Here is a 12,386-nt window from a genome sequence, read left to right on the forward strand (position 1 = left end):
CAATCTTGGAGTTGCAGACCTGAAGAACTATTATGAGGGATATGATCATCCAGTTATTTAACTAGAGTTCTCTGACGACATCTCAGCAACAAAATGTTTAAAAAAACAAAAACAAAAACACTCACTGTCTGCTGGAACATTCAGGGGCTAGGTGCACAACAATTAATCAGAAAAGTGTTTTTACATCAATATTTATGGTGGAGAGTTTCAACAGCATGGACATGAAAAAATTAACTGAATTTAGAGTGAAATTCTGAAAATCCTCCTGGCAAGAGTTTACAACAACTATAAACCCACCTTATTATGAAGTCACTATTGCGGGTAGTTAGAGGTTTTTGAGGCCACCAATTGAAAAAGACAAGTACACCTTCTGGGTGGTAACATCTAACCGCAAGGTCCAAGGATGCCAAACAGACAGTGAAATTGGATAATACACTCTCTACTTTTCCTCTCATTAGAAGGCTGGGAAGCTACACTCAGTACTTCAGAAGTGGCAGCTGTATTCAGAGTGCAATCCTATACCCTCACCATCTGGTCCACGATTAGGTAAAGGAGCTTGGATATCAGATCCTCGGGGGTCAAAGTTACAAGAAACCCCATGATACCTGCCTTAGAGTTAATTGATCTTTCCAATTTCTATAAGTCTTAGAATTCTATGGACAAAAGTGGGAACCTTAAGCCACCTGAAGATGGGTCAGCTTTTTCTTCCTTCTCCTTTGTGGAGAAAAAGAAATAGTACCCCAAGAGTATCTCCAGATTCTACTTTGACTTCCTAGGTAGCAAGAATCAGCTGTCTTGGTATCCCATTCAGAGGGATTCCTCTTAAGAATAGCATTCAAATGCCTCAAGGCACTACAAGCCTGTTTTAAACAGACCACTTCACAGGAAGCTCTTGATAACTCATATTAAGCCAGTCTCCCTTACTCTTCAAAGCACTCAGTGCCAACTTAGATTTACTGAAAAAACTTCAAGGGAAGACAACTAGACAGCAAAGTGCTTGCCCAAGGTATTGACAGCCTGGGGACAGCTTCATGTGTACTTTCTATCATCCTCAAGATCCCTCAAGATGCAAATGATACCAATTATGTTTGTCAGGTCCAGATATTTTCTAATTGTGCACTGAACTATATTTTGAAACCCCTCAGCTTTCCCAAACTAAAAAATTCCAAAGAAACAAGACAGAATACAAAACAACCAGCAACAATAAAAAAATAAAAAACCAATAGAAGCAGTGCATCAGTCTAGACACATGGGGCAAACATAGCCAAGACAAAACTTTCAAATCTAAGTTAAGAAAATCAGAAATAAAGTTAAAGTGTAAGATGACATGATGCAACAACAGGTCAGTCAAACAATTGCGAAAGTGAACCAGGCACAAAAGCAAACGTAGCTACAAGGAACTTGTGATCATATTTGTGGACAGACAAGACCTGAATGGTATTTACTGGCTGTGAAACAAATCATGCAAGATGACTTTTGCCCTTTTGAAAAGGTGTTCCAAAGATGCTGAACACTTTAAGTCAAATAAAACCCATAAATGACTCAGAAGCAACAGATCCAGAGTGGGACTATACGGCAAGTTATTTTCTTTAGAATTTTTTTTAAAGTTTCTCTTTGCTGTTCTTGCACAGTCTTAGTTATTGCTTCTACATTATATTGGCCGATCCCGTTGATGGAATTACTGCCCCATAATTCACAATTACATTTATTTATATAAATAAAAAATAAATCCTCACACACACACACACACTCATCCTTTGCAATGAAATTTCAGAATACATACAGTTATTTCACTGTGCAGATATCTATAGTCTTTGTGATTCTGTCGGTTTCTTTTCCTACTCTTTTCCCTAGCATTAAATTTATGTTTGCTTATGTATGGGTTTTTTTCTTTTCAAATTACTCACACCCACCTACACCTTTTTGAGTTCTAAATATTCTGTGAAACTCAAGACAAACATTTAGCCATAATCCCATATAAAGGTCTACAATTTCATTTGTTTTTAAACAAAATTCCTTTTGTTCAAAATAGAGTCTTTAATGGTTTCCTATATGTTAAAATGAACTCTCAGTGAGTCAGTCACGAGTTAAATATGGCTCTACCATCCTTATTCAGGTAGTACCTTACTCCAATAGAAATTCCAATGGGACTACTCCACTTAATTGAGGGTGGCAGAACCTCACCCTTAACAATGACGACGATTGCCATTAAATAAGAGCTTAGTTTTTAGCGACAAATTCATTTCGTACATAGCAATAAATGCTACCCCTTGAGAATTCCTGTCACACCGGTATATGTACTAAAAAGGCTGCATCTCTTTTGAGACATCTGAAAATATAACTTGAATCCAAAAAAAACTGTAGTATCTTGTGCATTCATTACCAGTACAACATCTCAAGTGTGTGTACCTGTACCAGTTGGTGAGGGTCATCATGATATACAATGAGGCCAGGAAAAGCATGAAGTGAAAGAAGGAATAACTGTAAGTAACTCCATCCCTTTCATTATCTACAGCACGGTGACCATCATCTCCATCATCCAAAGAGCCATCACTTCTAGGTACTCCATCTTCTATTAGTGTTGATTCATCATTGGTAAGCGTCAGTTTGTTAACCTGGCTGTTATTGGATGTCCGGATGCTGTGTTTCAGGGAAATGAATACAGTACATTATCAAAATAAAAATCAAATTGTAGTAATCTGATCATTAGCAGTAGTACAAGTCACTTAAACCCAATTAATTCATCTCACCTCGAATACAGAACACACAGCAAAAACAGAATAAGTCCTACAATCCCTTGTGCATCCCACCACTGGACGACCTGACCTTGGCTTGGAATGGTGGTGGTGGTGTTGTAGCCAATCATGCGCAGCAAGCTTGGATTGCACTTCCTTTCTGAGTTGGGAAGGAGATTACATTAGAAATTAAACAAAACAAGAACAGGGTAAATGGTTATGCAAAATATTTTTATTTCCACACTGAACACACAGTAATACAAGGAATTTTCATGTCCAACGTAAATGCAGAAGTTTTGCAAGTTCAGAACTTTGTGAAACAAACAAAAGAGACTAAAGATCATGCATAGGACAAAAAAAAGTAAAGCAAACTAGAGATTATGTCATGTCAATACAAGACAGGTGTTAGAGGAGACAAGGAAATACTCTGAAGTTAACGTTTCTTCATTTAAAAGATGTATGAAGTGTTTTACTGATTCCTTTACTGAACTGTGGCAAAAATACACTGCATTTTCTTCAGAATTCCTAAAATTTTAACACCACCAGCAGCCAAACACCACAGTCATTTAGGGGTTGTGTACACAGAGCAGCAATATTCGTGTATGCTAAAAGGGTGCGATTTCTGAAATGTAAGATGTGCTGAGCATTAATAGATCTGTGTAGACCCTCCTAGCATGTTAAAAGTTCCCTAGTGCGCTTTAACATGTTCACAGTATGTCGTACTATGTTAAAACATACTAGGGAACTTTTAATACATGCCAGCAAGGTCTACACAGATCTATTGGTGCACTTTAGAAATTTCACTTTCGTGGTGCGCATTCCTGCTCTGTTTAAACTAGCCCTTAGACTACACAATAAGTACTGACCAGTATTACCACAAATACACTCATTTTGAAGATTGAAGCTACATGAAAGAATGCTACAAATGTTTTTAAAAGCTCAACTATATTTATCAATTTACCAAACTGCAAGTGTGCACTGATGAAACACAGAAGAGAGAAACCTGAGTGAACGTGCTCCTACTTTCCTATAATTATTGCAGTTATAGCCCATGGCTAGTGTCTCCAAATGGCACCAACATTGGTGAAGCGCAAAGTAGTACTTACAGTTAAGGTTGCATAAGCCTTACATTCTAAAGAGTCATGGGTATTTTGTTTGTTTTTTAAACCTTGAAGGCTAATATTTGGCAGATTTTCAAATTTGTTTTCTGCAGTGGAATTTTTGAATGTTTGAGCAAAGAGTTCAATTGTTTCGAACTGAAAAGAGCATAAACCATAAACCTGCATTTATCCATTTATATAAAAAAGACACTTCTTTTAAACAGCTGTAGCACCCAAGTAGGAACTTAAAATTTACCAGGGAGAGAGGCCATCTAGTGTTCTCATAAAATTTTGCAATTTATGTAAGTTCTCGAGGTTTGGGTTTGTTTTTAAAAGAATTTTCCTATGTACACATAAATGATGGTCATGTGATCTCTTAACAGTTAGCCAATGATTCTTGTTTTGAGAGAGAGAATAGGAACATCTGTAGTGAGTCCTGCATCCTTCCACACAATAAAGCATAGGTACATATGAAAGAAGACAAACTGAAGAAAATAAAACTCCTTCAGAGCTAAGGTACAGAAAGTTGTGCATAGACTGAGACAAGGGTCCTGCTTCTGACTGTACATATTGTACAATACTGTGTTTTAATGCTCTCCAGAAAAGAGGTGAACACAGTAGAATTTTTGTTTGTTTTTCTTTTAAGAACACTAGGAAATTCCATACATACTCTCCCCTCCTTCCCATCACAAGATCATTAAGGCTGCAAAATGAAGTTTCGGGAAGTCAGGAAATGAAAAAGCTCTTAATTGCCCTTATGCATGATAGTCTTTCATTACATGTTCATATACTATTTTATCCACGAGGCAATATCCGTGCTTATTTTGCAGCAAAGGAGATTCAATTTTAGGAAAAGCTTTCTAACTATAAAAGACAGTTAAGTACTAGAAAAAGTCTTGGAATCCCTATTTATGAGTATGCTAGAAAAACACCCGAGAGGGCTGGTGTAGGTATATTTTATCCTACTTCAGTGCAGAGGGATGGGCCCATTCCAACCTTCCATTTCTATGAAATGGGTCCCCCAAATATATGTAGGCAGGAAGAGAAGACTACGATAGAGAATATTGTCGTCTTAGTCTAGAATTTTCTTCCTTCCTGCCATTTATCATTTTGAACAGTTTTATGAAGAAGCTACTTTATCTTTAAGAATACAGCTTTTTTTTTTTTTTTTTAATGTAAGTCTGCCAAGCTTACCTGGTTCATTGGTCATAGCTGACCAGGTTAAATACATTGTATAAATGGTGATCACTGAAGACTGCAACAAACCAGATCTTGGCTGAGACTCCTATATGCAAGAGACATGGAGAAAACTAAATTGGGCAGCTGACAAAATGTCCACGGTTAAAATGTTAGCTATAGAGATGTTTCTGGGTTAAATATATATATATATATATATATATATATATTCACTGAAGAACATAGCATACCTGGATCTTAGGCAGAATTGACATTACAGAGGCGCCAATACACAGCAACATATTAACACTGATGAATGCCTTATTTTCAGAGCAGCCTTCTGGATGAGTGTAATAAACATAAAACAAGACAACAGCAACCAGAGACAGCAGGTAATTTAGAGCCGTAGCCGACAGCAGAGCTGTGAAGGGAGACAAACAAGACAGTTAAATTTGCTTAAAAGAAGCATCATTATTAGCTTTAAAGAATATTTTATGATTGTGCTGCTATATTAAGAATCCACAAAACTATCAGATAATGGTTATGGACACATTTAAAAAACAAACACTGAAACTTAAAGAAAAGTGTTTTAAAAATTTAAATTAGATACATTCTTTAGGGTAGGGATAATTTTTTTGCATTATTTGAATAGCACCTAGCACAATGGTGCCCTGATTCTGCCTGATGCCTCAAGGCGCTATCATAAAGACAAATACCACCATCAATGGGAAACGTGAGGCTTTAGTTTTGCTCCAACACTTCAATTGGGTATCTCTACAACTACCAAGGAGTTGGTTAAAGCAAGACAGACAAACCTGTAGCAATGTGTCTAAATTAAATTAACAGCACTGTCCCCAAATAAAACCAATAAAATCTGGATCTGTGGAGAGGCATTTATAAGCAGCTTATTTCTCAATACACTTATTCAACATATCTTTTGTAGAATTATGTAGGCTTACAAGAATCTGATAAACTACATTTTCAAAAAGCAGACTTGCCAGGCAAACAGAAAACTAGCCAACTAGGCCATTTTTGCCTCCTGAAATAAATTAAATCGTAAGTTTTATGATCAGCTATTATGATCTCATTACTCCAGTGCCGTGATTTTAACCGTCTCCTCTATTTTGACCCACTAACCATACATACCCAAAGAGGAGAGGCTTACAGAAAAAAAAATTAGTTGTGATAATTAGAGTGATCATATTTCCCTATGCTGATTACGGGACACCTGGTAAAATTACTCATATTGAAGTGAGATCAACAGCAATCATTCAGAACTATGCAGTACAAACCTTCAAATTAACATCAAGCTGACTGAGCCTCTGTTAAAAAGAAATACTGCATAGTTGGATTTTTTTTTTTAATTTACCTTATCTTTAAGGTTCACATCAGGAAGGGTCACACACACACACACACCCCCAAGACACACACGGGGAGAGGTGACACATCCACACTCCCGTACACACCTCACACGGGGGGGTGACCGACCAACCCAACCCTCCCCGCCCAGCGTTCTCCACCCTCCATACCTGGCTGGACCCACGGGATGGACCCGCCTCTCCTGGGATTTGACACCGTGTCTTCCCGAGGCAACACGTGGAGGACGTGGGGAGTGGTGGGCTGGGAAACAGGGCTACATAGGGTCACATGCCCCCTTCCAGATTTCTGCAACAGTTCACACCAGAATGTGGCGAGCAGCAGCCTTTCGGCACTGTGAGGGAGGGAAGGGATGCTGCTTCCAGCCACAGGGGATGGGGGGGAGGGATGACCTGGCCCATGTATTTGCAGAGCTCATCTCTCCCCCGCCCCAAACCCACACCCCTGTGGCTGGAAACAGCTTGTTCCTTCCTGCCCGCACAGTGCCAAAAGGCAGCTAATGCCTCTCGGCTGCTGCTGGCCACCAATATAACCCACATGCCTCCTGTCCCCCGGGCACAGCACAGCCAGGAATGAGTTAAGCCCTAAGGATGTATTGTGCACCAGGAAACCAGGTAACCTGACTGCCGGGGGCCGAACTGGCCAGAGAGATGACTCAGCAGGGGAGAGTGATGAGGGGATGGAGCAGCAGCCCTGCACTCTCAGGGGGAAGGAACCAGGGAAAGGGTGGAGGGGGACAGGTGAAGAGGGTGCTAAGCTCTTGTTCAGGGGGCAGCTGTGGAGCCTGCAGGGTTGGGGTGTGAACAGCCTGGAAACTGCTTCTCCCCCGCCACTCCAGAGCTTAGCTGACCGGTGGAGAAGCTTCCCCGTTCCAGCGCTGTGTGGGGCTCTGGCACACACAGGGCTCGGCTCAGCTCCCCCTGGCTTTCCCAGGGTGCTGGCCCAGCCAGAGCCAGTGGGGGAAGGAAGGAACCTGCCGGACAGACTGTTGGTGAGCTGAGCACTCCGACCAGTGGCTCGTTCTCCACACAGTGCTGGGAGTGGGACGCACCCCGCCGGGAGAGATATGGAGGAGCAGCAAAGTGGGGGAAAAGGGGCAAAGCAGTGTGAGGACAGTGAGAGGGGAAGCACGTAAAGGGCCGATGGGTGGACAGAAGAGGTAACACATAGCATTTTCTCTCATTCCATAAATTCAGTTGTTTATGAAAGCAGAAACTCTTCTGTACATTACATTCCTGGCAAAATGGCATTATATACTACACTGGTACATCTCACATCCACTAGATTTTCAAAATGCACACTGAAATGGGATAAAAGTTCTGTTACCTGCATACCAACATCTTGAATTTCCTTCCTCCATTTTTTCAACCCAAGATTCATTCCAAGAGTGAGCAAAGTCAATAAGCAGGACCAACTGAATAAGAATGAAGCAGAAGGCCCCAGCCATGCCGACATAAAACCACACTGTAAAGAAAAATCAGACACAATCAATTCAGAGCAATGGAAGTTTTACCGCTCAATCTTAGGGGTAAGGGAAAAAACTAATAGTGAGAAATAGGGTTTGCAGCTTCATTTAAAGAGGTTTATTTTAAAATAAACCATAACTGCATCACATGCAATAAGATGTAATTCAGTGTTATCTTACCAGTCGTAAAGGGTCCCTCTGGGATGAAAAAAGCTCCAACATTAATTGCTATTGCTATAGCAAACTTGAAGAACCAGAATCTAAAGAAATCAAAAACAAAAACAAACAAAAAAATCAAGGGATGTACAGTAATAAACTTTAATCTGTGTCTGTGCTCACATAACTGATGTATTTTATAAGCAGTCAAAAGAGCACAATGTAAATGAAAGTTAATTATTTGAAATGACAGGACTTAAAGTTTGCCTATTTTAGCTTGCATTTCAAATACATAATCTTTGCTTCCTTGTTTGTGCATATCTGAGAAATCTATCCATTAACTACTCCTTCAGAATACAGGAGATACTGACACTAAATTAAAATATCTTTTGTAGGGAGGCAAAGAGAAGCATCAAGAAGTTTAGACTAGGCAGTTTTTGTTCTTAGTCCCGGTTGTACATAGACAGCTTCTGAGTTTGATGTCAGTTTAAACTCCTGTTCTGATGCCCCACGCATAGTACCATACAGTTGAATCCAGGGTGGATAAAAATTACATGTTTTTAATTTTAAAAAATCCACTTTTATTTTATTCCCTTTAAGTTTATTTGTTTTATTTACACATTGCTAGTCTTGGCGGGGGTGGGGTTAACACCGTCTTGCCATTTTATAATCTTAAATTGCTAAAGTGGATGTTTTGTACTTGTTTCCTAGACTCTTAATCTAGACAGTTCTATTCTATCCCATAGGCTCCATGTTGGCAGCCCACTCCCCCCAGCTCCCATTGACGGTCTCTCTCTCTAGGCTCCTCATCCCAATTCCCCCCACCCTGTTCAGACTTCTTCACCCAATTTCCTTGACCAAGCAGTGCCAATCGTCCCCTCATTCCACCTCCTTGTCAAATCTATCTTCCCCCGAAATCACCCTTAGTTTCCTTCCCTTCTTGGCTCCCAGGACAGAGTCTCCCTGCTCTCAGTTTCTGTGCCAAGTACTGTAGCGGCCCACAAGCAGAAATAGCAACTGTAGGGAAAGTTCTTCTCAGCCCCTGCAGACCTGGGGTGGAGGGGAGCATGCTTAGTGCAGATGGAATCTGAAGAATTTAGCTGCCAGACCAGCAAGTCTCTCCTGAGCGTACAAAAGCAGATTTTTGAAAGGCTTATAATTTAGCTATATTTCAGTATTCCCCCCCCCACAGGTACAGTAAAAGGTACATCTAACCACATAGGAAGCTCCTACTCCAAAGCAAGGAGGGACTAGATCTTCTCAACAAAATGGCTGTAACACATTGTTTTGCCCATGTGTGTGGATATTTCCCTAATCTTGTTCTCAGAACTGGCTGACCACTTTTTCTAAATTTTCTTTAAAAATTCAGCCTCAGGTAGACACCCAGCATGGGAAATTTCAGTCTGAATAGTCAAAGCCAAGCAAAGTTATAAAATCCTGACTCCAGTTTGTTATAATAGGAAGTGTCGGGCAACCTTAACTATAGGTTGTACTACCAGTCCCATCTATAAAAAATTAATATAGCTCAAAAGACAAAGCAAAATAATAAGGTCCTGGTCCATGCCTAGGGTTCTTAAGTAGTATGGTAATAATAATAATACAGAAACATATGTCCAGTAACACATACAAAGCAAAAAAACGATGACATCAGAGGTAAAAATCTAGTTGAGTAGTTCTTCACCTTTCCATGCTGAGATTCTCTCCTACCCCAGCTTGAGGGAACATGATCCAGTTCTATAGAGGAACAAATTGCAATTTGGGGGGAGGAGCACATCAAACTGACTAGGGGAGGAGCACATAATGAATTTTAAAAGCAAGTAAAGCTTATTTTAAAATCTGGATGGTTCAGTGCACTAATTACACAATCTATAATGCATTAACTCCTGCTTCTGAATCTATGTGAGGAGTATGATTTCCTCCTCATCAGCTTGGAAGAATAACCTTGATAAAGGAAGAATAGGTCCAAGCTTTGCATAAATAACATGCTTAATTCCAGATCCTTTTCAGATTACCTAAAAGCTTAGAGTACCAATATCTACCTACCTGGTTTAATTTTTGGGAAGAATACTATATTCCTACAGTCTAAAATTGCTAAGCATTCCAAGGATTACTGCTGGCTTACATAGAGGCTGCTGGAGTTCTGTAGGCTTTTGTTTTGATTACACTGATAAAAACGGGAACTGCCTAGATAGCACTCATTTCACAGTTATGAATTTACACAACTAAATTAACTGTCCCACGAGATATTGTCTGATGGCTCCAACTTATACGCAAGTGTGGAAAAACTGACGGATATATATGGGTAAATACAAGGTCTCTGTTCTGCAGTACAGTCTTGCTGTCCCTGATTTAAAGAGCATCGTTGAAGACACATGTATAATTAAAGGACATGATTTACATGCAACTACCCTGAATGGGTACCACTGAAGACACCACTGCTTCTGGCAGAGATGTTTAAAACTACATTACTATATAATTTTTCAGTAATAACAAAACAGTTAAACCCTCTAGATATGTTTGCCTTGTGCCCAGAATCTTGCTAGACTAACTCTGACAGGCTACCAAGAGGAGCAAATTCCAGTGGTAGGATTGAAACAGGACAGCAATTGGTCTGACAGTTCAGCCTCAGGAGCAGACAACATGAGTCTCCAGGACAAAGACATCTGCCACAACAGGTTATTTGAGAAGTGGTCTCTTAGGTTAAAAGGTTTCACACCATGCAGAATTTGTATATATTTTTTAATAAGTGCCTTAAAAAGGGGGGGGGGGGAGATGTCTGTTAAAAGGTGTCCTTTCAATTTCATCCATGCCAGAAGATGATATATGTGCAAGAAAGATGACAGCTCAAGGGATGCAACAGGTGTTGGTATTCCTAAGTACCTATACCAGTGTGAGTTTGCCATAAATCAGTATGCAAAAATCAAAGATGCTAAATTATCTCCTAGCATAGTGGATACTTTTCTCTTGCTCGTATAAAACGCATGCTGCAAAAGCCATTTATTTTAGAGAGGTTTGATGGTATGGTCCAAGAATGATGGGAGATAGAAAGGCTGGCTTAGTTGAATTACTGTTCATGTCTCATTGTTGTTCATATTTGCCTTTTAACGCAGAGGATATTACTCTGACTATTGCATTTACAACATAGAACCTAGAACCTTTGCATAGGTGTCTTTTTATTATTTAAATCTAAAGAAACAAATAAAACTAGTAAATAAAGCATAGTTGACTGTCATGGTCTGTCTAAACTGCTTTTCCCCCCAACGGCATGGGAATGCAATTCTGTAGTTTTATTAATTTCAGGAGATTTATACAATGAAGTCCAAATTGTCAAAGTGAGCTCAGTAGAACTCAAGCAGCTAATCCTTGCAGATTCACTAAAATGGGGAAGACTAGCCAATCACTCTTTCCTTATTATGCGATTGTTTGTGGGTAACAGCAGGTGAATCTTCATCTTCTGCGGTAAAACATCTGGAAAATACTCTGTTCAGCAGCTATCACTATGGGTGCTAAGAGTTTGCACTACAGAAACTGTCTTATGTGTTTTGAGCTATATTCCAATGACAGCAGTTTGGATTCCACTGGTTTAAACAACTATACTGTGCACAAATAGAGTCAGGGAAAGACCACCAATATAATCAGCCAGCTTCTTGAAGAACTAGTATTTTACAATTATTTTTGGTTAGGTTATCCTAGATATGAATATAATAAAAATACAGGGGAAACACCTGGAAGTTCAAAAAGTACAAAATAATTTCTCTCTACCAAAGAAAGAAAGAAAGGGAAGAATAACAGACTTGTTATTGAATGGGGTGGAAAAAACTTTAAACAGATCTTCCATAACTGTAATTCCAATTCTGAAAGTAAGCTTTTACAACTGAAGGGGTGTGTTCACGTTCATCTCCCTCCTCCCTCACTAATTTAATATGATTTTCCCTAAAATATTTTATCTGTGAGCCTGCATTATACTTCCATCTGCTAAAGAATTCCCTTTTCATAGCACAGTCAATCTCACTGGAGTGTTTACCTGTTATTATTTTCAAAAATAGCTGTATTACACATACACACCAAACAGTCACAGTTGTTGTTCTCGTATCTTACCCATTGTGCACTGCTGCTCTTGGATCATTGCTGCTCTTTACTTTGATCATCAACAAGGAGAACAGAAGGAAGAACATGGCCATACCAAAACACACACGGTACACTGCTTTGTATCCGACTAAGACATCACAATTCACATGACCATGCACATTAGGAATAGTTGTTCCAATCCCTCCATCACAAAATCCAGGAATCTATGATTGATTAACACAAAATGTTTCAATGATATTTGTTCATCAGAAGCATTTTAGAGATATATTTTTCATTTTATTAATAAAA

At 39.4% G+C, this 12,386-nt stretch overlaps 1 protein-coding gene across 2 annotated transcripts in view; it reads right to left on the reverse strand.

Annotated features, from left to right (window-relative positions):
• The window catches only part of SERINC1 (serine incorporator 1), a 31,219-nt gene that overhangs the window by 2,809 nt on the left and 16,024 nt on the right, over window positions 1-12,386 (reverse strand). For both annotated transcript variants that reach the window (XM_048844663.2, XM_075126672.1), the window contains exons 3-9: window positions 12,108-12,301; window positions 8,034-8,113; window positions 7,715-7,852; window positions 5,263-5,432; window positions 5,030-5,120; window positions 2,751-2,895; window positions 2,410-2,640 (exon numbers count right to left, since the gene is read on the reverse strand). In XM_048844663.2, the coding sequence (XP_048700620.2) occupies window positions 2,410-2,640; window positions 2,751-2,895; window positions 5,030-5,120; window positions 5,263-5,432; window positions 7,715-7,852; window positions 8,034-8,113; window positions 12,108-12,301 (1,049 nt within the window). The remainder of the gene's footprint in view (window positions 1-2,409; window positions 2,641-2,750; window positions 2,896-5,029; window positions 5,121-5,262; window positions 5,433-7,714; window positions 7,853-8,033; window positions 8,114-12,107; window positions 12,302-12,386) is intronic.

The sequence above is a fragment of the Caretta caretta genome, chromosome 3, assembly GCF_965140235.1.
Source record: "Caretta caretta isolate rCarCar2 chromosome 3, rCarCar1.hap1, whole genome shotgun sequence".
NCBI classification, from domain to species: domain Eukaryota; kingdom Metazoa; phylum Chordata; order Testudines; family Cheloniidae; genus Caretta; species Caretta caretta.